Source organism: Antennarius striatus, chromosome 11 (assembly GCF_040054535.1).
Source record: "Antennarius striatus isolate MH-2024 chromosome 11, ASM4005453v1, whole genome shotgun sequence".
NCBI lineage: Eukaryota > Metazoa > Chordata > Actinopteri > Lophiiformes > Antennariidae > Antennarius > Antennarius striatus.
In genome coordinates, this window is record NC_090786.1 from 15,765,523 (window position 1) to 15,792,581 (window position 27,059).

The 27,059-nt window shown below is 40.8% G+C and overlaps 2 protein-coding genes across 5 annotated transcripts; one reads left to right on the forward strand and one right to left on the reverse strand.

Moving 5' to 3' along the window:
* The first annotated feature begins 7,454 nt into the window (after positions 1–7,454).
* On the forward strand, positions 7,455–18,873 carry fbxo11a (F-box protein 11a). Of its 3 annotated transcripts, none has more exons than XR_011037283.1 (22): positions 7,455–7,837; positions 9,428–9,552; positions 9,639–9,720; positions 11,281–11,425; positions 11,971–12,100; positions 12,690–12,773; positions 12,862–12,994; positions 13,079–13,185; positions 13,294–13,405; positions 13,954–14,060; positions 14,162–14,299; positions 14,531–14,748; positions 14,893–15,073; positions 15,238–15,360; positions 15,480–15,565; positions 15,674–15,750; positions 15,889–16,032; positions 16,366–16,476; positions 16,622–16,729; positions 16,831–16,881; positions 17,031–17,129; positions 17,268–17,405. XR_011037283.1 is itself a non-coding variant. In XM_068326885.1 (22 exons), exons 1-22 carry the CDS (start codon positions 7,744–7,746, stop codon positions 17,395–17,397), a joined length of 2,643 nt encoding a protein of 880 aa, XP_068182986.1. In that variant the 5' UTR covers positions 7,457–7,743; the 3' UTR covers positions 17,398–18,873. The 3 variants fall into 3 exon arrangements, 2 of the variants coding, with proteins under 2 accessions (XP_068182986.1, XP_068182987.1); XM_068326885.1 differs by having other exon boundaries at positions 7,457–7,837; positions 16,831–16,939; positions 17,268–18,873; XM_068326886.1 differs by having other exon boundaries at positions 7,457–7,837; positions 11,284–11,425; positions 16,831–16,939; positions 17,268–18,873.
* Positions 18,869–25,326, reverse strand: msh6 (mutS homolog 6 (E. coli)). 2 transcript variants are annotated; one of them, XM_068326884.1, is made up of 10 exons: positions 24,912–25,326; positions 24,233–24,435; positions 23,952–24,124; positions 21,224–23,792; positions 20,264–20,547; positions 19,996–20,113; positions 19,816–19,905; positions 19,567–19,721; positions 19,131–19,330; positions 18,869–19,006 (listed from the first exon to the last, which is right to left on the reverse strand). In XM_068326884.1, exons 1-10 carry the CDS (start codon positions 25,163–25,165, stop codon positions 18,925–18,927), a joined length of 4,128 nt encoding a protein of 1,375 aa, XP_068182985.1. In that variant the 5' UTR covers positions 25,166–25,326; the 3' UTR covers positions 18,869–18,924. The 2 variants fall into 2 exon arrangements, with proteins under 2 accessions (XP_068182985.1, XP_068182984.1); XM_068326883.1 differs by having other exon boundaries at positions 24,233–24,438.
* Between the last annotated feature and the right edge of the window lie 1,733 nt (positions 25,327–27,059).

Consider the following 27,059-nt stretch of genomic DNA (forward strand, 5'->3'; position numbering starts at 1 on the left):
GTGAAGTTGTGAAGTCTGCAGAAACATTTTAAGGAAGACTTTGCTGTAAACAAGACAACAACACTAAACGCCTTGTTCTTGGACACTACCTTATCTTTTCACAGCATCTGGCCATCCCCGCCTTGCCCTGGTCACAAGTGCACTTTATATTATGGGACAATAGTGGTCTTGTGCCTAGCAGTGTTGTGTGGCACTACCAGTTCCATAGTGGGTTATGACACTTGAGTGATTGCTAATGTCCTTCCAGCAGTGTGAGCTCTGTCTCCTCCTGTATATACAAAACATTCATCTGCCAGCAGCTTGGTAATTTTAATTATACGCAAATAAAAAATAAATGAAGTTTCTCACATGTGGTTTGACATATATATCACATATAAATTCACAATCTCACAGTTCTGCAGAATCACATCATAATGCAATTTCCTCCGGGATTAATAAAGTATCTATCTATCTATCTATCTAATACATTGATCTGCGAGTAGCTCGATAATATTAATTATACGCAGATAAAGAAATAAATAAGATCTTCACTTGTGGTTTGACTTATCACATATAAATTCAAAAATTTCACAGTTCTGCAGCATCATATACTACATCAGTAGTATATGTACCCAGGGGAGCCTGGAAGGATTGTGTGATTAAATAACAATTTTAATGTGATTTTTACATATATTCAAATAATATTTGAATTGTGAAGTTGAAAAAGCTAACACTGTCAATAAAGGACCAAAATAAATAATGCTTAGACTTTCCACTTTCTAAATTTAATGATGAAGCAGTTGTTAAATGAATGTGATGGACAATTATGAAAACTGCTGAAATTACATTAAATAATGTGGAACTTCCAAACCAAAAGTAGGTTAAATGATTAACTGCTGAAATGTAGCATACTGCCATACTTGGTAGCATCACCATTGTGAAGGCAACTAAACTGACCTACATGTTGACACTTCACTTGTTTAAAAAAAACCATTTGGAATGTGAAAGTGACTTCACCTCGTCTATAGGCGACAAGAAAGGACCACAAATGTTCTAGTATGATGCCAGTGCAGACTTCCAGTGTTTTCACTGCACTAAGCATATAAAAGGAGTGTGACCCAGTGCCGGAGGCTGATGAATACCTAGCCGGGGTCTGAGGAAGCCTGGCTGTGAGTGGGCACATGGCTTTAGTGTGGAGAAAGTGGTGCAGTGCCTCTCTGTGCCTGGCTGAGCACTGGGTAATGAAGCGTGGCGGAGGAGAGAGGAGAGCGTGTCTGCAGGCTGGGCAAGGCCCTTGTGTTCCTATGCAACCAGGGCGGATGGCGAGGTGATGCGGACCGCCTCTCTTCTGCTTACTTGTCATGCTGCTGCCACGCTTACTTTCCCTCACTCTGATTAATTGTTCTTTCCCCATTCTTCTGATGCTGTCAGACGCTCAGAGGACAATCCACAAAACGTCCTAAAACTAATAAAACAACATTACGATGAAGAATTATAGGAAACCAAGCATATGTTGGTCTGTTACGTAAATTAAGTATATCATTTATGTTTACCATTTGAGGCTATTTATATAAAATAACAATCTTTTTTTTTAATAAGATTCCTCCTTCCTCTCTGAGACCGTTGACTGCTCACCCTTCAAGTCGGGATTTGTGACAGCAGATGTGCTTTTGTTTCAGAGGTGATGTGTTGACTGATGTGCTTACCTCAGCCTACTCACAGCTGTTTTGGCAGTGCACTTTTAATTTTCCTGTGTGGCTGAGCAAGGGCTCAAATGTTTTATGATCAGATTAGGAAAAAGCAGACAGATTAAAAATAACCGAAATGTGGCAAAAAAAAAAAAAAAATCACCATACTGTTTATGTCACAGCCATGCTGGAATTGTGCTTGTGTGTGGGTTGGTTTATCATTTTAGATTTTCCCTTTACAGCAGCCAACCAAAACATGGCCATTAATTGTTTTACACTCAGTAGCAGATATAACATGAAGAGGTAATCTTTGATTATTCAGAGTGGATGGTTTTCATGTGACAGAGGGCATTGCTATACTACAATGACAGAGCAATACTAGTTGTTTTTTGTCGCTACACATTTCCTGCGGGCAACAAGTGTGGTTCTATTCTTAGCTGGTGGCCTGGGCCTCAGATATTTTGCTCTTGTTCCTTTCAGATTGGATGGGAGGAGGCAGGAATCAGTCCCACCAGGTCTGTCTGTGGCAGTGTAGCCTGTGTCCAGCTGTAGAGACGATGGGGCCCATCCACCATCTGCCCATGACCAGCAGATTCGAGGTTCGGTCCCCAGAGTAGGGAATGGGGTGGGGGGGGGTGGGGGGGGTTGGATGGGGAAATCAGCTTTGTGTTGCTATAAAGCTGTCTCTCCTCTCTCCTAGCAACAGCCTACCATTTCCTTGGTTTTGGGCAGCATGTTCCTGTTGGTTGGTGTGCATGGCCCCCTCACTCACTCTCTCTGTCCTATTTATGGTAATGAGCCATCTGCCCTCTCTGAAACAGCCGCCCAAATAGAGGAGAAGCTAGTGGGGGTGGGAGTGGGGGGGGGTTGCCTCTGATAGACAGGAGCCAGAGACAAAGGCGCTTATCCTGTTGTGTCTGTCTCAGTAGATGCCTTCATATATGGATAGAGCTCTGAGAGAAACGAGAGTGGAGGCAAATGTGAAGCCTGTTCAAGGCTTTCATGAGCGAACATAGAGGGAGATCACTTCATTTAAGGACTTAAACAGTGTGTGTGTTTGTGTGTGTATGTGTGTGTGTGTGTGTGTGTGTGTGTGTGTGTGTGTGTGTGTGTGTGTGTGTGTGTGTGTGTGTGTGTGTGTGTGTGTGTGTGTGTGTGTGTGTAGAGAAAGTGACATAGAGAGTGCTACCTCCTGCAGATTAGTAAATTAAGACGTTCAAACCAAAAAGCATTTGTAATATCAGTTTAAAATGACCCCACCATCATCACTGACACACGATTTTGACTAAACGTTACCTAACACTAACGTTATAATAGAGTTGCTGCTTTATGGATGTGGCTCTGTGACTTGGTGACACAGGAGACTGGTGGGCACACCAGTATATACAGAGCTACCCAGCATTCAATAGACCTCTGTTGCCACTGGATACTAGATTGGTTACCTAGCCAACACATTTGCCTCACTGTCATATCTACAACAGATTAGTGTCGAAAACAACAGATACTTGACGGTTAAGCTCTTTGTGTTGCAGGCTTAGGTAAAGCGTTATCTTTTTCTCAGAGGACTGGTGATTCATGATGGAAAAATGGAGGCGCCTCAATCAAAATTTTGTGAGAAATATGGTGCTTCTGGCCCCAGTGATGCTCATTCAACAGCTAGTGCATTATGAACACACACCTGCAACATAGCAATTCCATTCAAAAATAGACAACCGTTGAACTGAAGACAAAACTAGACAGCAGGCACAGAAAACAATCCTTTGTCAACGAAACTCAGTTTCTCTGTTTTGTCACTGCACATAAAAGCAACGGGGACATGACGATGATGATGATGATGATGATGATGATGATGATGATGATGATGATGATGATGATGATGATGATGGTGATGATGGTTTCAAAGTCATAGTCATAAGTCACTGACCATATAAAACTACCTCTAGTATTTGGAATCATATTGTCATTATCAGTTTGACTCTTCCTTTATCCAGATCCACTCTATTCACTCTATACTTTGATGATTTCTGTCACATTCCTCATTGTTCCACCCAGTTTTGTGGGTGGCAGGGTGTTCAGAAAAATCCTCAATCTGACAAATTTTTCTTTCTTTAAATGTGTTCAATTCTTTTATCAATTTTTCTTCTAATTTACCTGGAAGTTTATGCATAGTAGACAGAAATGGAGAAAAAAAAAGATTTATGCAAATGAAAGGGAAAATAATTCAGACTCTGACCTTTGAGTTAACGATTGGGTCCTCCTAATATTTAACCATGTATCATAAAAATAAAAATGTTTTAAAAATCTGTGATACTTTCTCTTTCTGACAGATGAACTGAAAACATTCCCTCTGTGGAGAGATATCAGGAAAAGTCATCAGACAAAAACTCAATGATGTTGATGAAGTTTTTTTTAGATAGCAAAGTTTGACCCAGGACATTCAGTGTCAGTCAATCATCATTAGTTATAACTTGAAACACAGGGTCAAACTCTAGTTCTAAACTCTTAAAAGATGGAAAAATTCGAGAAAACAACAGTGTTGACATAAAGCATGTCTTCTTTTGTCGTCACTGAAGTTAGCGTGCTAACCAGCTAAGCCAGGCCTAACCATTGAGGAGGCAGTGCCAGGAAAGTTTCATTATTAAGCCTTGTTAGTAAAGAAGTATACATGCAGAACGTCAAAGGGAAAAAAAGTAAACATTATTTTTACCTTTTTTCCTTACTGTTTTGGATCTATGTCTAAATTCGAATGATAATTTAAACCTGCCCCTTTAATCTTATCAGACAGACAAGCCAAATCACCGACGGTCCTGCTGACTGTCATGGAGCTGATCACAACAATGAAACAAAAAATTATGGAAGTAAACTGATGCATAAAAAGAAAAAAATCTATACTGCAAAGTTATTTGATCACAATATGGAGCAGCATGAACAACATATGTTGCAATTTGACTCTAAATCAGAAAATGTCTTTCATAACAGCATCCCGAGGCAAGGGACCTTAAAAGATATTTCTTTGAAATGACTACCAGGAGTGACTGCGTGGGATGTGAAAAGAGTAATAATGCTTTGGCACCAGTCAGAAGAAAACTTAGTATGTAAAGCATAATTTTTAGAGAACAGTGACTGAACACAGGCCACCGAGGTGAGGCATCACGCAGAGGTGAGGTGCCATCTAGCGGACAAATGCAATACTGCAGTTTTTTACAATTAACTCAAGTTGATCTACAAAAATCACAAGATTACTAGATAATCATTCATTCATTCATTTATTCATTCACTCATTCACTCACTCACTCGCTCACTCACTCATTCATCTTCAACCTTGCTTCTTCCGCCACAGCGGGTCGTGGGGTGCTGGAGTCTATCCCAGTCGTGAGGCAGGGTACACTCCGGGTGCGATGCCAGTGCACCACAAAGCCACATGGAGACACAGACAAACACACACGCACACACTTACACCTACAGACAATTTGGACAGCAAAATCCACCTGAATTGCATGTTTTTGGAAGTGGGAGGAAGCTGAAGAACCCGGAGAGAACCCACGCAGACATGGGGAGAACGTGCAATTTTCTACTAAATTTGGTGTGAGATTTTATTTGAAAAATAAATGTAAGAGCCTCTTCAGTGCTGTCACTTGATCTTAATGAAAGGCACTACAACAAAGCAGATTTTTACTCATTCATTCATCTTTCGAAGACAATCCTGATCATTTTGTTTTCAGTTGCTTATCTGAATCTGGGTCACAGGTTTCCACTGGAGCCAATCCCAGCTGACTTTTAGTGAGAGGCAGGGTACACCCCGGAAAAGTAGCCAGTTCATTTAAGGGCCACACTGAAAGACAAACACCTGCTCACGGACAGTTTGATGTGACCTGTTTTCCTAAATTGCATGCTTTTGATGGTGGGAGCAAGCCAAAGAACCCAGAAAGAACCCACGCAAACACATGGAGAACATGCAAACTTCACACAGGAAGGCCCCAGGTGGTTCTGAACCAAACTGCTGCCTGAGTAGATTGTATAATCCCATATTGACCAAAAAATCTAAACATCTAATGGATTGTTCATTGAACCATACCAGTCCTCTTTAAAACATTTAATAAAAATCTGCTCAGGATTTTTTTAGTAACCTTTCTAAGAGACAAACAAACAAACAAACAAACAAACAAACCAAATGTCAAACCATAAGCATAGTACAATTTCCTTGTCGCAGTGTATTTTTTCAAACAGTTTTTTTACAGGGCACATTGTCTGATGTCTGTACATATCTGCTGAACACATCAAAGCCCAGTCTTTTAATTGCTGGTTGAGCAGAATTAGATCAGCCACTTTCTACTTTTATTAGCTTGTCCAGAACAGAATGATAGTCATAAAATGGCAAGTAGAGCTAAGGGGATGTTAGACTAGTCTCAACAAAAAGCTCTAGAAGCCACCTTAAATATAAGAAGAGGTTCAATGTTAAGATGTCCTCGGAACTCAGACTTGAGTTTTATTTTTGTCCTTTATACATAGTCTTATTTGCTGCATCACTAGAATATTGAAAGCCTTAAAAGCTTTGCTTTGTAATTTAGCTGTCTCTTAATAACTTCATGCAAAGCCCAGATAATAATAAAAACTGTCTCATGAGGAAAAAAACATTTTTTTTCTCCCTGCTTCATAGAATTTGGGGAATTTTCCACCAATCAAAGCAAAATATGCTGCAGCCAGACTCCGTTACTACCTGTCTTAAGTAAATGTAAGTAAATGGATGAACAATAACTTCTAACAGTTAACTGAAGACATAATTGTGGAGAATAATAATAATAATCCGTTCTTTTAATTGAATTGACTATATCTGAGGTAAACCACATTAAAAACAGCTGATATCTTATTCAAAGATCGAAAAATGGACAAAAAGATCTCTACAGGTTGTCCAGACAGAGGGATCAAGATGGGAAAGATGTGCAGCAGGTCAGGATGATAGAGGATAGAGATGGAGCGAAGGTAGTTTCTCCCTTGACAATCATATCAGTGATTATCAAGGGTGAAGCTAGAATGGCACTAAAGAGGATGAAGAATGAAGCTGTATGGATGACATTCCTTTGGAAGTATGGAAGCATCTGAGAGGAGGCTGTGGAGTTTTTGACCAGGTTGTTCACCAGAATTCTAATGCCTGAGAAAAAGCCAGAGGAATGGAGGAAGAGTGTGCTTGTGTCCATAGAACAAGGGTGAAGAGTTGTGGGAATTATAGAGATAAAATTGATGAGTCACAAAATGAAGTTGTGGGAATGGGTAGCAGAAGCTAGACTCAGGAATGTAATGTAATGTAATGTAAATGTAATATAATGTATATTTACATAAATGGAGTAAACAATCCAATAGTATTAGGAGTATTTTATTATTCGCAGCAATCATAGTTGTAGTAGTAGTAGGCAGTAGTAGCAGTATGATCAACCATCAAAGACAGCCAGGGATGAAATAACCTGTCCTCTCTGATACATTCTGAGTTATAATTAACTTTAGATCGTGCTGCACAAATTTTAAATCAAACTTGAAATCAGATTCCTGACTAACCTTTGTTCACAAATGTTTAGAACCAGAAAGACTCTTTTCCTGGTTTTATTTGTGATGTAACAGAATGAGCAAATATGCTTTTGTTGTTGTTATCTAATTTCACCTGGCAGTGATAACAATAACAATAATAAGAAATTCAGATGATGAGAAATGTCCAAAATATTTAAACCTGTAGGAACTCATTTCTTCCCCGCCAGGAAGACGCCACCATGCGAACGGAGGAGCCGCTGTCATAGCAGAGCAGCCCGCCGGGAGCCGGGAGGGCGACGTGACAGCTGGAGGTCCTCCCATGTGATGTGAGTGAGATCCGACGGACTGAGCCCGCCTGGTATGGCTCCTCCTGCTTCGGTAGAACGGGGCAAGACGTAACACCAGTGGGTAACACTGAGCGATACGTTTTTCCAAGAGCAACGGCTAAAGATGGCAGCTCGTACAATGCTGAAGAAAAAGACATAGATGGTGTGCTTCGAGTCGCCTCTTCTGCTGTGAAGGCTTCGACATTTTCCCAAGATTAACAACACCCCAAATGAACTCCGTCAGAGCAAGTAACGTTAGCAGAAGACCGAGGCGAGTCTCGAGGCCGCGCCCGTTGCAGCCGGAGGGGAACCACCAAGAAAGAGGTAGCGTTAGCTCTGCTAGCGTTAGCACTTCTGCTTGACTTGTCAAATAGATGGATTAGCGGTGGTTTAGCCCAGAAAAGAATATCATATGGCGGACTAATGCACTGCTTGTGTGCATGTCCAGTCCAATTATTGGTGCATGTTATTTGTGATAAAACGGTTCAGATCTACAAGCGGTAGGAACGGTTGCGTTGGAATCAGGAAACACCGAGGCTTTTGTGTGAGTAGCTAGCTTTCAGGCCGCGCTTTGTTTTGCTTGATTTTTGTCCCGTCTCGGCGCGTCTAATACTTGTCTGACCTCAAATTACTGCGGAATTCTGTGTTCTTATGTAGGTTCGTGTTGCACAATTAATGAAAATGACAAGTGACAGTTTTCTGGATTATCCATAGGTGACAATCGCAGGTAGCGCTACACAATGTGGTTTTGCCAGTTGTCAGAGCATTCTGTCTGAACCTAGCTTGTGCTAGCTATTATTATTAGCATGTTTGGGTGTTTATTTGCGTCCAAGCGTTTAAAAAACGTCTTAATTGTCGTAAAAACCTTAAATTGGCACTACGTTTCAGTGATGTTGTACCGTCACTGTTAGTTTTTCTCATTATTAATCGGTTTTTTTTGCGCTGTTGCCAGAAAACACGTATGTTGTTAATGAACACTGATTGCAATTGTTGAAGATAAACATTAGCCTTGTGTGCTCTTTAATCACACTCGGTTAAGTGGAATCCAGTGCAGAGACTCGGTGTTTGGCTATTTAATTGAGTATTCATTCACTGCATGTTGTGATGTTGGATTTAACTACATCAGCCATAGTGGATGAACTCATTTCAATCACAAACGTGATTGTTAACATTGATAGCCATAGAATTGTCATGATTATGTTGACAGAACGATTTCATGGGGAATGGACTCACATGCTCATCTGGACGACTTGTTGGTTTTACTGAATATTTCAACCTGTCTGAAGTAATTTTTGCGTTCATGGCCTGTCATGTACATATTTTTCTTTGTCAACAGCATTGATGTGTTACAACATTAATCGTACATTCTTTTAAATGGTGACATGGCTGTTAAAAGTGTAAAACAGTGTTTACACATTATATGTATATATGTATAGTCATGATGTGATATTCAGATACCCTTACTACAATTTCTTTATAGCTAAAAAGAAAGATAAGTCATTTTTTACAGTTTACAAATATGGGGAATCAATGAAAACTGGCACAGAAAGTATCAACGATTTGTTGTGGTTTGTGTATTGGAATCTAGGGAGCATTATCCTTACATATTATAGAAAAGGAGGAAGTATGAGTGGGATATCTTGTCATGCATTATGGTCTTTCAAATATGTTTCTGGGCATATCAGGTAATGCACAAACCAGATTTGCCATGTGACATGTGTGTTTTCAGCAATTGTCTCAGGTAATCTGTCAAGACAATGTCTTCCTGTTCTTTGACAATCGTATGTAAAATATTCATTTGCTGTCTCTCAGCTAAATATCTGAATTTTCCTTCTGTTGCATATCACTGTTTTTGGAAAGGTTTATATAATAGCAATTCAAGAAATAAATATTTTTCTCTTGCACTATTTCCAGATGAGGACGTTCCTGCAGATATGGTCGCAGAAGAATCTGGTCCAGGAGCTCAGAATAGTCCCTACCAACTTAGAAGAAAGTCTCTACCCAAGAGAACAGTGTGTCCGACAAAGACAAACATGGAGGTACAGTCGCAGCAAACCTCTGAGCATCTGGTGATGTAACTAAATAATTAAAATTAATAGTTGATATTTAACTTTTTCATTTACAGGGTGCTTCCACTTCAACCACAGAAAATTGTGGACACCGACCAAAGCGCCTCAGAGTGTCAGGAAAATTTCAGGATTTACCAGGTAATACCAGGCTTCTAATTTATTCTGAAATCAGGTTGCATTGCTAACATAGCTAGAGTCGTCATAGATCAAGTCTCAAACATGCACACATGACAGGATTTGAAAAGGATCAAATTAAAGATTCTCATACGCAAGGCAACTATGAACGCCCCTTTTCCAAGTGTTCTAGAAGCAGCCGTGTGATATAAAAACACAGTTGAAGAAGATGGTGTAGTGATCAACCTACTTGGCAGTTAGCACACTAAGTGTATGAAAAAGTTGGTGTAGTTAGGAAACATGAAAAATTAAGAACCAGGTGTAAATGACGAAATGGTTTGGAAGGCATGGGCAACATGGACTGTCTATCCTCCACCTGGAACGGGAGTACAGTAACTGAATTTAATATGGATTACTAGTAGTATGCTAGTTAACAATAAAATGAAAGGCTCACGTATGGAATATGTACAACAACCACTACCTTTCTTTGGAAATGGAAGTAACCAAGTTTATATTTATACTCACAATAAAATATATATTTTTGGTGGACTCATCATTACCCATTTAATCTGTACTCACCCTTGTGATGGGGTAGATATCGCTCAGGGTTGACTTGATGAAGTAGTCAATCAGCTGTTAGTTGGTTGGCAGTTCAAACCAGCCTTCGTGCAATCTACATGTGAAGCATCCTTTAGCAAGATACTGAACTCCAGTTTGTTCCTTGAGCTCTTGTAAAGGCTGTCCATAGCTCCTTAGGGATGGGCCAGGTTCAGATTTTCCTCATTGGAACACTGTAGTATAGATTATCTTAATTTAGATTTCTATTTTGCATAATGGAACATTCTGGAATGGTAATCTTAGAAAAATCAATGAGTAACAGTACCTGCCTCTTGTCAACAGTTTAATTTGGGGGGTGGGTGTCATCAAATAGTGCTGAGTGATGATCTGATAACATTTAGTTTGAGATTCCCATCTCTAATATTAATATGTACTGTATACATATGGTTAACCAAATTACTTAATAATGCAGCATTTTGTGAAATTAACTGTTGCAATTTGTGAAAATGCTGAAGTAGTGTAATTTGGCTTTTTGTTTTGTAAATTAGGGTTAAATTGTGTCTGCAGGTCAAGCAATAAATGACTACATGTTGTGTTTTGATCTTAAAGTCACACCAGTGTAGACGTCCATCCAGTCTACACATCTTGCAAAGAAGTACTATGAAATCCATAGTTTACTCGTAAAAGAGAATACTGCTTTGCTGTTAACAATGTGTACCATCATATAATGCAGTATTATTAGCTGACTGTCTCAACCTGAACTCTAGAAGGACGTGAGAGCAGAAGACTGTTCCTTTGCTAGCACTTATGTTGCCATGATATACAAGCAATGCTCAAACAGTAGAAACAAATCCTACATTGTGATTAAACTTAACAGTGCAAGAATACAATGACAGAGCAATTCAGATTGTATTATAGTTGAAATATTTAAAAAGAGCTCTTAGGATTTCTGCAAAAATGTAGGGTTGTTGCTGCTCAGCTCCACTGAAAACCAGAATCAAATCTAATCCCACGATCTCTTCCCAGCAGCTCCAGCAGAGCAGTATTTGCAGGAGAAGCTTCCAGACGAGGTGGTGCTAAAGATCTTCTCATACCTCTTGGAGCAGGACTTGTGTCGTGCAGCCTGTGTGTGCAAGCGCTTCAGTGAGCTGGCCAATGACCCCATCCTCTGGTAAGAAGTGTTTGTGTTTGGAACCCTACCTTCAGCTTCACAGCAACTGGATCTTTTTTCTTTTGCCTTTTATATATTTTTATCAGTACTCTGTGTAGAGATACTGAAAGATCCATAGCTATTCAAATCATATTGATTACTGTAATGATGCCTTTTAATTTGCTTCTGATCTACATTGTTTTCATAGCTCTGGTTTCCCAGAGCTGTCTGTTATGCGAAATATCATAATACAAATAGTGCTTTATCTCCAAGCGTTGAATTTTCAAATATCAATATTGGTGGAACAGATTCAGATTTTACTACAGTAAGCAGAATAACCGCAAGATAGTATCAGTTGCTTGTAACATGGATATAGACAACTAGAGGACAAGCTAACAACATTATGGACAGATAAATGAAAAATGTTTAAACTGGTTGCTGTCTCAACCATGGTGCAAATTCATTTGAGTTTAGCATCACAAACTCTGAGAGCTTATGTATTGTAGATTTAAGCTCAGGCAGGAAACAAGGTTCGTTTTAATCACTTTTGTTTTTTCATATTTCAGGAAGAGGTTGTATATGGAGGTTTTTGAATACACAAGGCCCATGATGCACCCAGAGGCTGGGAAATTCTACCAGATAAACCCCGAAGAGTATGAGCAACCAAACCCATGGAAGGAAAGTTTTCAGCAGCTGGTACGGAATTGCTTTTTGCTTTACTTACAGATTCCTTTGTTTCCATATTTTCTGTTACAGATTCAAGATTATTTTGGCTTTTATGGTTTCACATTGATTTAACATTTTCCAAAAAAAACAAAACAAATTTTTTCCCAAAACATTCACACCGTGTTTTTTAAATTGACAAGTGAATTTGTAGTATGTGAGGTGGTAACATTAAGTACTTCTATATAAACGCATTGCTGATGCATTATTTATCCAGTAATAAAATGTGGTGTTGAGGAGATGTGCGTCAGAGTCTCTGCCTTTTTTTTGGTCTTTATATCAATATTTTATTACAGAAGGTTACTTCAGTACAACGTTAAAATCTTCTGTATGCAGACAGCTAATGTCATGTGAAAGGGTAACGTGACAAGCTGGCCGTAATAGTGATGTTCATTATGCAGGACTTAAGAGAAATATGATAAAATTATATACATCTGTGCTATATTGAATTCTTAAGAAATGTTTTCTATGACCCCTCCCATTTCTGTCTTTGTTGTTTTTCCATTTGTTGGAAATTGTGTCTTAAGTGTGAGAATAAATGTTCCTGTATTTTTTTTAACAGTACAAAGGAGCACATGTAAAGCCAGGCTTTGCAGAACACTTCTACAGTAATCCTGCCAGATACAAAGGGAGAGATAACATGTTTGTAAGTGAACTTTTTCCGGTATTAATCCCCCCCCCCCCGCCAGTCTTTAATACTCCAGTCATGCATTGACTTTCAATGTTTTCTTCAGTATTATGACACCATTGAGGATGCCCTTGGAGGAGGACAGGAGCCTCACTTTGACGGCCTGATATTTGTGCATTCTGGTATTTACACAGATGAGTGGATTTACATTGAGTCGCCTATCACGATGATTGGAGCTGGTATGTGTGTCTGTAGTCATGGGAACAGATTCCTGACGTATTTGTTGTGTTGTTGCTAATTTTGTGTATTTGATTATTCTGTAGCTCCTGGAAAAGTTTCAGAGAAAGTTATCATTGAGAATACCAGGGACTCCACGTTTGTGTTCATGGAGGGCTCGGAAGATGCTTATGTCGGATACATGACCATTCGGGTGAGATGACTTTTTTTTTTCTGTGGGTTTATATAAGTCACATGCATAACGTATCCTTTTTTTTTTTTTTTTTTTCATATGACCTAAATGTATTTGTCTCTCTTGCAGTTCAATCCAGATGATAAATCTGCCCAGCACCACAACGCTCACCACTGCTTGGAGATTACAGTCAACTGCAGTCCCATCATTGACCACTGCATCATACGCAGCACGTGTACCGGTAACTACAGCATTTCTACTCTTCTGTGGTGGTTCCCATCTTTTGATGGTATCAAAAGTAGGGCTACATAATATACTGTTAACATGGTTAACATGACTGTGTACATATGAAATAGTGACTGCATCATTATATGTCACATAAGTCAAGGAACTATGCTGCTTGCTATAAAGCGAAAAAGTTTTTTGTTATTTAAAATATTACATCATATATACTCTGTAGAAAATTCCTGTATTGTTTCACATTTTCACATATTGTTTCACATTTTAGTATACATCTATCACACCTTTAATACATCTATCACATCTCATGTGGAAGGTGCTTCTTGATAAAAGCACCTTGAAAATATTTCCACATCAATCAGGAGTTGGAATTAATCAAATAGAAAAGAGGGAAAAGAGTAATGTGGTTAAAAGGCTGGGAATCACCTTTATTTTAATTTCACACACAGAATTCTTGTCTTAATACGTTTGGTCTGAATTAAGGGTTATTAGTGTTGTTGTATGTTACGAAATTGCGGTTCTAATAACTATCTCACCTGATCATTTCAGTGGGATCGGCTGTTTGTGTCAGCGGTCAGGGCGCTTGTCCCACAATCAAGCACTGCAACATTAGTGACTGTGAAAATGTTGGTCTTTACATCACTGATCATGCACAGGTACTTGTCATTGTTAGCCTCGCTTCTGCTGCTGCCTGGACAAATCTTTTTTGAATGTTGAAAGCTCCACATTTCTTCAATGCTGTTTTTTTTTTTCTCAGGGAATATATGAAGACAATGAGATCTCAAACAATGCTCTGGCTGGGATCTGGGTGAAAAACCACGGAAACCCAATCATCAGACGTAATCACATCCATCATGGCAGAGATGTAGGCGTTTTTACATTTGACCATGGCATGGTAAGCAAAAGCCTCCTGCTAAAAACTGTTTACAGAAAGTAGGAGTCATTTTTGTTAAAGTGTTGGTAGAGAGAGAATGCAGCTGGGTTATTGCATTGTGAAAAGTTTTGCTTCTCTTTCGTATTTGTGTGTTGTGCACAAGGTTCTTATTCATTCTTAGTTGCTTGTCATGGACTGTAGTGCACTTGTGTGGGATTTGAAGAATGTAACTTTTGCTCTGTCTGTTCCCAGGGTTACTTTGAGAGCTGTAATATCCATAGGAACCGTATAGCTGGCTTTGAGGTGAAGGCGTACGCTAATCCAACTGTGGTTCGTTGTGAGATCCATCATGGTCAAACGGGTGGCATCTACGTGCACGAAAAGGGCCGTGGCCAGTTCATTGAAAACAAGATCTATGCAAACAACTTTGCTGGGGTGTGGATCACTTCCAACAGTGACCCTACAATAAGGTCAGTGTGCCTGCTTTGTTGAGGGTCAAATACTGAATTTATATGTTGCGTTCAATTTCTTAATTTGGACAGTTATCCATGCAACATTCTAGAAGGTTTATATAGAACAACAATAAATGGATTTTTTTTTATTGCAAAACACAGGGGCAACGCCATTTTCAATGGTAACCAAGGAGGCGTTTATATTTTTGGTGATGGCCGAGGCCTCATTGAAGGAAACGACATCTACGGTAACGCCCTGGCAGGAATTCAGATCAGGACAAACAGCTGTCCTATCGTCAGGCACAACAAGATCCACGATGGCCAGCATGGTGGCATTTATGTGGTAAATATTTTCAACAAAAGGACAGTAAAAATCATGACGCTACACTAGTGTTTATATTTTTACAACCGTCGTCCATTGTCATGTTTTATCTCAATCAACTTTAAATACCGTTGCCAAAGATATATCATTGACATAGTTGTTTTTTTTTGTTTTTTTACACACAGCATGAAAAAGGACAAGGCGTCATCGAGGAGAATGAGGTGTACAGTAACACGCTGGCAGGAGTGTGGGTGACGACAGGCAGTACGCCAGTCCTGAGGAGGAACAGGATACACAGCGGGAAGCAGGTCAGGTTCATGGGCTGGTTACAAACGTCCTGATGGGAAAAAAAATCTGCAGTTGATGCTGTTGTATTACTTTCAGACTGACTTCATGTCTCCAAAAACATTCACTGTCCTTTAAACAGGTTGGGGTTTACTTCTATGACAATGGCCACGGTGTGTTAGAAGACAACGATATCTACAATCATATGTACTCCGGAGTTCAAATTAGGTTTGTTAACATAAGATAAATATCAGAAATAAAGTCAGACTTGATTCAATGCTTATATATTTAGGTTTGTGAGGCAGGAAGCCTACTCTTGTCTTTGTTTTTTGACAGGACTGGCAGCAATCCTAAAATTAGGCGGAACAAGATCTGGGGAGGCCAGAATGGAGGCATTTTGGTTTACAACTCAGGTGAGTGGCAGAGGAATCTGTTTTATTCTGTTCTTTTCCTCGCTGTCCCTGAGAGTGGTCATCACACAGATAGACTGACCAGCTTGGAAGTATATCTCTTCTGCTGCTTTTATGAAAAAAATTGAATTTGTTTTTCAGGCTTAGGTTTCATCGAGGACAATGAAATCTTTGACAATGCTATGGCAGGAGTGTGGATCAAGACAGACAGCAACCCCACTCTGCGGAGAAATAAAATCCACGATGGCAGAGATGGTGGCATCTGTATATTTAATGGAGGAAGAGGTAAATAATTATTTCAAATCCAACATTGTTGCTTGAAATTTTCTTTTTCATCTTTGTTTGGACGTTGCAGTTTATTTGTGTTACTACCACTAATGGAGGGCTGGCAGTTGGTCAATCTGTAGAAAAGTGACAGGGCCACCAAAATGCAAGGAACTTTTTGGAGTTCAGCTAGCTTGAAATATTGCTTCTAATGTGTGTAAAAGCAGGCTAAAAGGTTCCACGGCCCTTAGAAAACAATTCCATTTGTGTGCTTTGTGCATCTAAATCTTTCATACACTTCAATTATCATGCGTTTCTACATAACCTTTGGGATTGACTGTTTTCTGTCTTCAGGTTTGTTAGAGGAAAATGACATCTTCCGAAATGCCCAGGCCGGAGTCCTCATCAGCACCAACAGCCATCCAGTTCTACGGAAAAACAGGATATTTGACGGTTTTGCTGCAGGTGAGTCACACCTGCTCTTAGCCTGTAATCCTGTGTTTAAGCATCGTTATGAGTAAATCCGTATAGGTCTGAACAAAAAACATATAAACATGTCTTTCTCATGGGAAGCAGGAACTATTTCACATGATCCTCTTTTTCACAACAGGTATTGAAATTACCAATCATGCGACGGCAACTCTAGAGGGCAATCAGATCTTTAATAATCGCTTTGGTGGATTGTTTCTTGCATCTGGGGTCAATGTCACAATGAAAGGTGCTCACCTGTCCACAAAGACCTCAACACATTGACAAACCCTTTACTGCTGGGTTAATTTGTTTCTTGAAACTAACCAGTTTTTGTCATCTGTCCTCCAGATAATAAAATTGTGAACAATCAAGATGCCATTGAGAAGGCTGTTAGCAGAGGTCAGTGCCTGTACAAGATTTCAAGTTACACCAGCTACCCAATGCACGATTTTTACAGGTAACTTCTGTTTGTACTCACATTAATGGTGACTGCAGAACCCTGGCCTCTTGGCTTGTTGAAGATGGTAACAAGGTTTGGTTTCTTACAGGTGTCACACCTGCAATACAACAGACCGCAATGCCATCTGTGTGAACTGCATCAAGAAGTGTCACCAAGGACACGATGTGGAGTTCATCAGGCATGATAGGTGAGTAATGACCTGCCTCACTCAACTAATTTATGAAGGATGGGGCAGGAACGCAGATCTTTGGATGAAGACATTATTGTGATTCCTTCCTTCTGTCTCCATGAAGTTTCAAATTTTTCTTTTCTTCCTTCACCCTAGATTCTTCTGTGACTGTGGTGCTGGGACGCTGTCGAACCCTTGCACGTTAGCCGGAGAGCCGACTCACGACACAGACACACTATATGACTCAGCTCCTCCTATAGAGTCCAATACGCTGCAGCACAACTGAGCTCCAGCATGAATGGACATAGACACTTAAAAGTTGTGCAGCGGTGGAGGAAATGCAGATTCACTTTGACAGAACATATACAGTGATTTTAAAAATAGAGTTGAGCAAAAATATACTAAAATGAGACTTTAATAGAAGAAAAAAAGTCTGACTATGGATGCCTCGCTTTTCCTTGTCTTCAGTCAGAGGAGCAGCTGACTCAGGGTTTGTGGGTGTGTTGGTTTGGTCAAGACAATGAAACTGACTGTTGGACAAAGCCTCTGAGGCTTGTTCTTTTAAGATCAAGATGCTGCAATCATGCAGAACAATTGTGGATAAATGCTCAGTCCGAAGAGGCAAGATTTTTTTCATTGGAGGCAAAGGCCCCAAATTCATCAATGCTTCCATCACTGGGCAACCGGCGTGCTCATAGGATACGTACGGGACCTAGCACTTCAGCTTTTTTTTTTTTTTTGCTCCAGGGAACTGTTGAGATTTGATTTTATTGCTTTGTGTAGTTTTGTATTTTCATGCAGAAATCTTACTGTACTTGAATGTTTTTATTTTATTAAATGTGTTACATTTTTTGGTTATTATAGACTAGAATTGCTGTAATTGTACATGTCGCAGTTTATTACTTCTTTCTGTGAAAGAGATCAGAGAAGAGAGGAAAACACTAAACATTTTCTCCAGCAATGTTGACTCATTTACATTTGCAATACAGAAAAATTGATGCTCCATTGTGCTTTCACAAGATTTGCACAGCTTTTAGAAATGGTGTCCAAGAGGAAGTTGAACCGTTGTGATATTGTTTTATATAATCTATGCATATTTTTTGTAGCCCTGTCACAAACCAATTCAAGAAGTAAAAGATGTAAGGCAAAAAAAAAAAAAAAGCTTTTATATTCAAGTTCATGTGTATGACATGTTTTAATATGCTAATTGAGTCTAATGTTTACCAAACATGTTACTGTTTGGATTATGTTCAGTCATAAATGACCCCAACATGAATGGTTGTGCTTCTTGGCCACACTTATGCCAGTGACTTTCAGTCAAGTTTGTTAATCTAGAATAGTTGCCCTGGAGCAGAATTAATGTGCTGTCTTGCTCTCAAGTGGGCACAAATTATGTCTGCTAGACTGTTAATAGTTATTTCCACTTGAATTAAATCCAAGAATAAAATTGACATATCTTGTGAAAGCACAACTATCTTGTTGTCCCTCTTTGCCAATGTTGCTGGAGAATAAAGCTTTTACTCTACTCAAGCTGAGACAAGTATCTGTACACAGCACTATATGGTTTCACCCTCCCCATTCATATGTACTGGTGATTGTGGGTTCTCATACAGACTGAAATGTATGCATGTATCATAACATCTAGACTTAATATATTGTGAAGTATTCAATAACCGTTATGTAGGCTCTAGCGTGAATTAAAAGGGTTTAATTTCCTAGATGAAACATTGTCATTTTTAAAAAATAAACTTTATTAACTCATTACAGTAGTGTTTTTTTTAAGTTCTGGAAACAAGAACACAGCACTGAAAAACTACAACTTATTGAGCATCTCGACAAGGGGAATGAAGTGTGTTTTGTCCAGTGCAGCATCTTCAGCAAACGAGCAGAGCTTCCTGCAAGAGAAGAGAGGGTAAAGATCAGAACATCTGGCAGGCATAAATACCAACTCAAATCCTTTGAATGTCAGAGTTGTGGCACGAGATATCAGGATATGTTAACGCCAATATTACAACATACTTGAAAAGTCTGCGATTGACAGTGCTCTTCTCAAACTCTCTGGCCTTCCTGTGGCCTGTTTGGATGACCTCTTCTGGCAAGCAGGCGAGTCGAGCAGCGTTGAAGCCGTAACTTTTCGGACAAGCACCAGTGATGAACTTGTAAAGGAATGTGATGGTCTCTTGGCTTGGGTCCTCGCATTCATTCTCCACCATACAAGCCTGAAAGGGACACAACAGGGACGTCACTTAACACAGTACCTGGACTCCACACATCATGATGTCATGATGCCAAATGCTTTTGTTACCTAGCATAACTACCGATGTTAGCAAAAACCTGACCAACATGGTGAAATGGACAAGATTCAGTCATTGACTCCCTGCCGCTCAATTTATGATGCACCCTGCTCCTTGCTGTTGATTGCAGTATTTAGCATGTTCTGCATTGCAGTGCTTACCATGTGGCCCAACCGCACAGCATGGTTATTGGCATAGTCCTCCACCAGCGAGTGATAGTGTGTAGAGAAGAGCGTGCGACAGCAAATCTTTTCAGCAAGCTCCTTCACAACAGCACTGGCAATAGCTGTTCCATCATATGTGGCTGTGCCCCTTCCTGCAAGCAGTACACAGCTGCATATTTACACTCCACAAACAACTAAACATCTGCTGTGGCAGTGCTCTTTGCTGTTCTGTTCCAGAAAACCGACCTAATTCATCCAGGAGCACGAGGGAGTGTTTAGTAGCATGGTGCAGGATGCTGGCAGTCTCACTCAACTCCACGAAGAAGGTACTCTCCCCTAGAGGTGATACATCATCACACAGTTAAGCCAATTTAGTGGAAGCTTAAGACGTTGGAGCCCAAATGATGTTGGAGCTTTTGATGTTACCAGCCATAATACGATCCGAGGCTCCTAGTCGAGTGAAGACCCTGTCAACTGGTGTGAAACGTAGACTCTCTGCAGGGACATAGCAACCCAGCTGGGCCAGGATGATGACAAGTCCACACTGAAAGAAAACAGAATTTTTCTCCTATTAGACTTCACATTGATCACCGCTTCATCATTAAAATGTGTGTTAAAATGTAGTTTAACACAAATGGAGAAAACGATTGCATCTTTGTTGGACCAGTACACCACACATGTATAAATCGCCCACCTGTCTCATGAGAGTTGACTTCCCCCCCATGTTTGGTCCTGTGACCAGGACACACAAGGCATCACTTTTTCCCACGTTGTCTTCGCTACTGCCCGGGCAGCCGATGTAGATGTCATTAGGGATGAAGTCGTCACCAAAAAAGGTTTTCGTGACACAAGGGTGGCGGGACCCAGTGAGGTCAATGAAAGACTTTATCCGGTCATCACCCTCGGGGAGCACCACCTCTGGCCTGGTCATTGGTCCATCTCCGCCCTGACTGTAGCGCGACAAAGCCAGCAGCACATCTAAAAATAAAGTGAAAACTCGTAAGAAGGAAAAAGAAAACAAAACTAGAGAGGAATCAAGCTCTGAATCAATCAGCCTTTTAAAAATGATAATTCGCTACCGGCTTTCTTTGTGTATTATGTGATGAATATGCAGCTCAGCTCTACTAAACTAAACAAATAAACTGAGGGATGACCCAGTGATAGGGAAACACATTATAAACACATTTTCGTACTGCACTGGAGATCTGTCTGACATGGTACAAGCCCTCCCTCTGTCATTTGCAAACAGCAGTGCACAATTTCCACAAGTTTGAAAAACAAACCAACTACTGTTAATTTAGCCCAGTTTTAAATAGAATAGTAACTCAGCGACTGATTTTTAACAAGTGCTCAAACTGATGCCTCATCTACAGCGTAATACATAGACTCTGTAGGAAATGCATTTGGAGCAAAACAGATGCTTTTGGTGAAACTATGCTCTACTACTAATTACTAAAAAATGTAAAAAGGTAGGAAGCAACACTTTTTCCTGATGAAAGAAGAGAGTCTACTCTCTTGTTTTGGCATTTACATAATAATGAAACATAATATTCTGTGGGTCTTAAAAGATCGATCTAAAACTAATGGCAATGTGGAGATATCTGCCCTGAAAACAACTGTTTGCCAATGAGTTAAGAATCAAGTGTATAATTACCCAACACTGCCATGCACTCCACACCCGTCTTCCAGTCTCTGTAGTTCTTATCAAAGTTGTAGAAGAGCCTCCTCATGCAGTCTTTTAGAGCAGCGTCTCTCTTCTCCTCAAACCCTTGCAGCTCTGAAAACAGCCGTTCGCTCTCCTTCGTCACGTAACGCTTAAAGCCTTTCTTTGTGGACTTCACTTCGTACTCCTCAGGAATATTCCTCTCCGAGACACTGTCAGGAACCTCCATCTGGAAACGGTTTCGCCCTGTTCCCCAGTAGGACATGCTTTTACAGCCAAGTCTTTTCTTCTGTCTGTCTAGGTAATCGTTCAGCTCTCGTTCGCAAGTCTTGATGCCAGTCAAAGCTTGGTCGTACTCAGGATCAAAGCCAGTTTTAGGAGTGATGACACCAGTGGTACGGGCTTTCTGGTGGTCGAAGGCTGTATCCCAGCGAGTCAGTTCTGCAGAGAGGTTGGGAAAGAGACCGTCTTTTTCACCCTTTATATTGATGACTTGAAGGAGCAATGATGATTGGAATTCACTGGAAACTGGAGAGAGGACTGAAATGATCTCCTGCATGATTTTGAAACCTTCCAGTGCTGAAAGGAAATCTGCTATCTTGCGTTTGCTGTAGGTGACCTCTTCATAGAGAACTGCTCTGCTGTCGGGGTGATCCTGGCCCTTTAGTGGAGTGCCAATACTATGGATCTTGCTCAAAAGACGCTCCAAATCTGGTAGCTTCTTCAGCAGATCTGAAACTTCAGTTGCTTGGGCCTGAGCTCCCATTAGGTCTTCTACTGCATCCAGACGGTCCTTGATGGATGTGGGGTTGCAAAGAGGAGCACAGAGCCATTGCTTCATCAGCCTCTTTCCAAATGGGGTAGAGCAGGTGTCCAAGCGCTCGAGCAGCGTCCCCTCTGTTCCTCCTGACCCACTCTGCAAGATTTCCAAGTTTGCAAGAGTTACGCCATCGAGGACCATCCGCTGACGAGTCTGGGCAAAGAAACTGGTGGGTCCAGTAGCTTTCTCCATCTCAACGTCAACTGGGATATATTCTTCAAAGTTAGCCATAGATAGCAGTTCTTGGTCTACCAGACATTTCTTTAAGTAGAAAATGCATCCACCCAGTGCTGACAGCGCCAGCTCATAGCCTTCCTTAGGAGTGAGGCACAAGGAATCACTCTCAGAAGTCATCTTTTTAAGGAGAGCTGGAAGAAAATCGCTCCCTGTCCCCTGATTTTTGCCAGAAGACTCTGTAAAGTAATTTTCTTCTGACAGGGTTTTCAGAGTCTTTTGGGCATCCCAGAATTGGGTGCCAGCGCCAAGTCCTTCCTGTAGAGCAGAGGACAGGGAAGCCCTGAGTATTTTGCGTGTTTCAATAGATGGGTTCCCCTTTTCAAAAAGCACTTCAGCAGGTGAAAAGTGTGCTATCAACGTGCGCAGACGTGAGCAGTGACGATCATCTGGGAACTGACCTACATGGAAATAACCCACGGAGGTATCCACAAAACAGACTCCATAAGTGCGGCAGCGACCAGAACTTTCCTCCTCAGCCTTTTCCTTTACACTCAGCAGGAACTTGCTCTGACTCTCGGAGGGAGCCCCATCCAGCACGCTGTAGGTTTGCGTGCCGCGTGTGATAATCCTGCACACCTCTCTTTTCACCACACGGTCATATTTTGTGGGCTTCGCCATAGTCTTACAACGTGCTTCCATCATGTCCGGGGTCTCTGTCTGCTCCACTCGCGCCACCTTGTAGCCTTTCTGAACCAGACCATCTGAAAAACGGCCAAAGCCAATCTCCGGAAAGCCTGAATGCGCCCAGGTCCCCTTCATAAATGTTAATCCAAGCTCGTTGACTCCGATCACAGCGTCCATGTGGTAGAGCTCATAAAACTTTCCCACCTTGTAGAAAATTACCGTATCAAACATCTTCGATTTGAGCTGCCACCACCGACGCATACCAGGAGTAGTCCTGTTAAGAAAGTCTTCTGGCACATACAAGGTGGAGGAATCATACTCATCCTCCGTTTGACGCTTCCTCCTGCTGTCTTTCCTCCTGCCATCCTGTAACCATTCCAGTTTTTCATGGTCCCAGATTGTGGCGCCTCCACCTGTGCCTGAGTTGTTTTCCTGACTCTCAAAACTGTCAGGAGCTGAGAAGGCCGACAAACGAGACTTAGTGTCGGCTGAAACAGCTGCTGGAGCTCCCCTCTGTGCAGTGGACGGGGTGGTGGGTATCTTGGCTTTTTCAGAAGTAGACTTCTCAGCAGGTCTTTTGCGCTTTATGGGCTTAACAGGGCTCTCTGGTTCGGACTCTTGAACGCTCTCTTCACTGCTCACTGTCCCTTCTTCCTCCTCATCCTCACTGCTGGATGCAGCTTGTTCTGGTTTGAATTCTTCGTCCGATCCATCGCTGTCTGAAGCTACAATTATGCGACGACGTTTGGCCTTACTTCCCATTTCTTTTGACACACGAGTTGAACGTCGTTTGACCCTGGGCGACTTCAGTTTCTCTTTTTTCTGTTCATCATCTTCATCACCACTTATCTCTTCATCACTCACTGTTGATTGGTCAAACTGGAGAAAAAATACACAGATCAATACATTAAAAATCTTATATTACTGATCTGATCACACATAATACATAAGTTCTTGATTAAGAAGCAAACACACAATTATAAAATTCAGATTTTTTCCCCCATATTTGTTAATGTAATAGTCAAATCAGACAGTCACCTCCATTTCTTCCTCCTCATCTTCCTCATCAGAGGGATCTGTGCACAGAGGCATCTTCAATCTCTTCTCATGGCTATCAAACATAACCTTATCAGCAAGCTGCATCGCACGACGAATTACAGGTTTGCCACTGAAGAATACCCCCCCTGTTGCAGTGTCACTGGTGTCAGAGCCTGAAAAACAGAACAGAAAAACGCTAAATAAAACGCTACACATTCTGTCACATCCCAGAACATACTACAGCAACAGCTATAAGACCATCATCGTCAACAGTCACCAACCTTGGTACTCTCGGATATATTTGGTGCTGACCCAGCCTCTGGTAGGTGGCTCATCAAAGAAATGAACATGTATGCGCTGATCCCTCCCTTTGCCCCTCATCTGTTGCCTACTCAGGGGGTGGGGCACCACCATACACGGCCACCAGGGGTGTCCCTCCAACTTTGCCCACACCAGAGCACCAGCTTCGAAAGGGCATGTGGAGCTGCTGAAGTAGAGAAACATAGAATGAGACCAATAGAAGTCTCACTTCTACTGGTGGCATGTCTTCATCCTCAAATTAGGATTTCATGAAGCTGATACACCGCTGAAACTCAAAGACAGTGTTTCTCAAACAGAAATGAATGTGAGCCTTGACTGTCTTAATCCTATGGTCACGTGGTGTAGAGATCGGTAATGAGCACCACGTGACCTGTACTCAACGCCACATTGTAAATAATGAATAGTGTTTTTCTTTTACATTTAATCCATAATTAATTGAACTGACATAGTTAAACTAAGGTCGTTGGCACCTTGTCTGCGGGAATAATAACCCCCATTAACACTACAGTATGAAAACGATGGACATTAATCAGTTTATTTCTATCTTTTAGAGCTTTGCTGACCATCCGCAAAAGTATTTCAGAAATAGCGAAACACTTAAGGTACTTCCACGCCGCCCCCACCATCAGGCCCACTCACCTTTGCTTTGCAGACGGGGTTTTGGGGCTAAATAGTTTGTCGAATCCCCCTTTCGCTGGTTTGGAGTTGTTCTTCTGCTTCGCTTTGCTTGGCTGTTTTTCCGGTGTGTGCTGTGCTTGTTCCTTCGGAGAGGAGTTCGACTTCTTGACGGAGGAAGGCAGGTCTGCCTCGGCCGGAGAGCTGCTCGGCTTCGGCTTGGCGACCAGCGGTGGAGACTTGGTGAAAAAACTGAAAAGAGAGCTTTGCTTCGCCATGTGCGCGACTTTAAACGTAGTTAGTTTCAGCGGTAGAATGCTAGGCTTCTTAGCTCCCTGCGGCTAACCGTCGCGGCTCAAGCGCCTAGAGTTCGCGGGAAACGAAGTTGTTCCGGTGTTGTGGGCGGGGACACCACTCTCCTCCAGTGACGGGCGAATACACTGCAACACGGAAGTCACGTGGTATCCTCTACACCCGCCAAGGCAACAAGACCCCCGTCGCTGTGTCAATGCAAATACAGTAATGTATGTGATATACAGTGTAAACATTGGACTTACAAAGATAATATGTCAAGCACTTATTAGACTTATTATTAGACATATCTACGTTATGAGCTCGTTTGTGCCAAGTTGAATGTAACTGTTTATGATTTTATCAAATCAATACCCTTTGTGTGTATAGAAGTATGGTCTTTTATAACAATATCAATGCAAAGTCAATTCCATTCTCAGGTTTTTGAGAATGGAAAAAAACAATTACTAAACCAAACTTGACTAATCCCATAATCATAAAGCCTGTGATCATGAATTATACCAATAAAGCTGAGAATTATTATTTATTTATTTTTAATTCCATGTAAATATACCTTAAAAGAAAGAAATATATCGCACTGTTGTTTTCAGCCACGTATCCAGATCTGGGCCCTGGGGCAGCAGGTATCAGCAGGGAAACCCAGACACTCTTCTACCAAGCCACTTTCACTAACTCCGACGAGGAGATCCCAAGGAGCTCCTGGGCCAGCCAAGTCCTGGGCCTGCCTCTCCAGCAAGTCCTGAGTCTGCCTCTGAGTCTCCTACCAAATGACCTGCCTCAAACACCACCATAGGAAGGCGTCCAGGGGGCATCCTGACCAGATGCCTGAACCACAAGAAATGTATCCTTCCTGAGAATTCTGAAGATTAATCTCTGATCTGGATCACATTTGATTTTTACTGATGATAAGGTAAAAAGCAGAACATTAATTTCTTTATAGTAAATGTAGTAATGCCTTTTGGGAAGACTTATTTTTATGGTTGGTTTCTGAATTTGATTTTGTCATTGTATGATTTTTGATTTGTTCATGAAAATGGAACTAATTAATCAGAATCATTACATCATTAGTAGAAAATTATTAGCAAAATATTATTAGTTATCTGTACTTCTGTTCTTACTTGTTGATGTTATCGTCTTCTAGTCTAGGTAAGAAGTGATCTATTCTTGAACCATTTATGCAAATAATAAACAACTACAAAAGTTTTGAGTAAAGAATCCAACACGCATTAATGTCAGGAGAGAAAATGCTGAAAAATGAACTTTGACGCAGACAAACACTAAAATACATTGTTATTTCATATACATATAGAAAATAGCTTATTGAAGTAGTCAACAAATACAAACAGCATTTCGCATGACCACATTTTGTGACCGTACAACTTAATCACATTGTACTACAACAAACTAACTGTTTTTAAGTAAGATCTTAAAATGTTTTATGTTCATACTTTAAATGTCTAAGCACAAGGGATGGATCAAAGTAATGATTCAAGAAAAGGGTATCGGTATCTTCTTTGTGTGTGCAGATTAGTCATACAGGCTGTATAATTTGTACTTGTCAGACACCACCAGCAGAGTGCAGTGGTATACTGGCAGCTTAATGAGCAAGCCTCTGAATCTGAATCCTCTCCTTTCAGCTTTAATGTGGCAGTAAACAATTAGAACATCACTCAGTTTAGCATTTAAAATAAAATTGATTCACCTGCTTCACTACTAGTTTATTATTAACAATTTCTAATCTGACGAGATCATAAATGTTGATTTTGTTGCCTGTTTGTTTAACCTGTCTTGATCAATAGGAACAAAGGGAGTACAGTATACAAACATTACATGAATCAACAGTGCATATGCTGGCCTCCT

Coding starts and splice junctions, on each gene's coding strand:
- fbxo11a (XM_068326885.1), top strand. CDS start 7,744: ATGAACTCCGTCAGAGCAAGTAACGTTAGCAGAAGACCGAGGCGAGTC. Junction 12,101..12,689: donor AGGAAAGTTTTCAGCAGCTG/GTACGGAATTGC, acceptor TTTTTTTAACAG/TACAAAGGAGCACATGTAAA. Junction 16,033..16,365: donor TATATTTAATGGAGGAAGAG/GTAAATAATTAT, acceptor TTCTGTCTTCAG/GTTTGTTAGAGGAAAATGAC.
- msh6 (XM_068326883.1), bottom strand. CDS start 25,165: ATGGCGAAGCAAAGCTCTCTTTTCAGTTTTTTCACCAAGTCTCCACCG. Junction 23,793..23,951: donor ATGAGGAGGAAGAAATGGAG/GTGACTGTCTGA, acceptor TTTTTTCTCCAG/TTTGACCAATCAACAGTGAG. Junction 19,007..19,130: donor GTCAATCGCAGACTTTTCAA/GTATGTTGTAAT, acceptor CTTCTCTTGCAG/GAAGCTCTGCTCGTTTGCTG.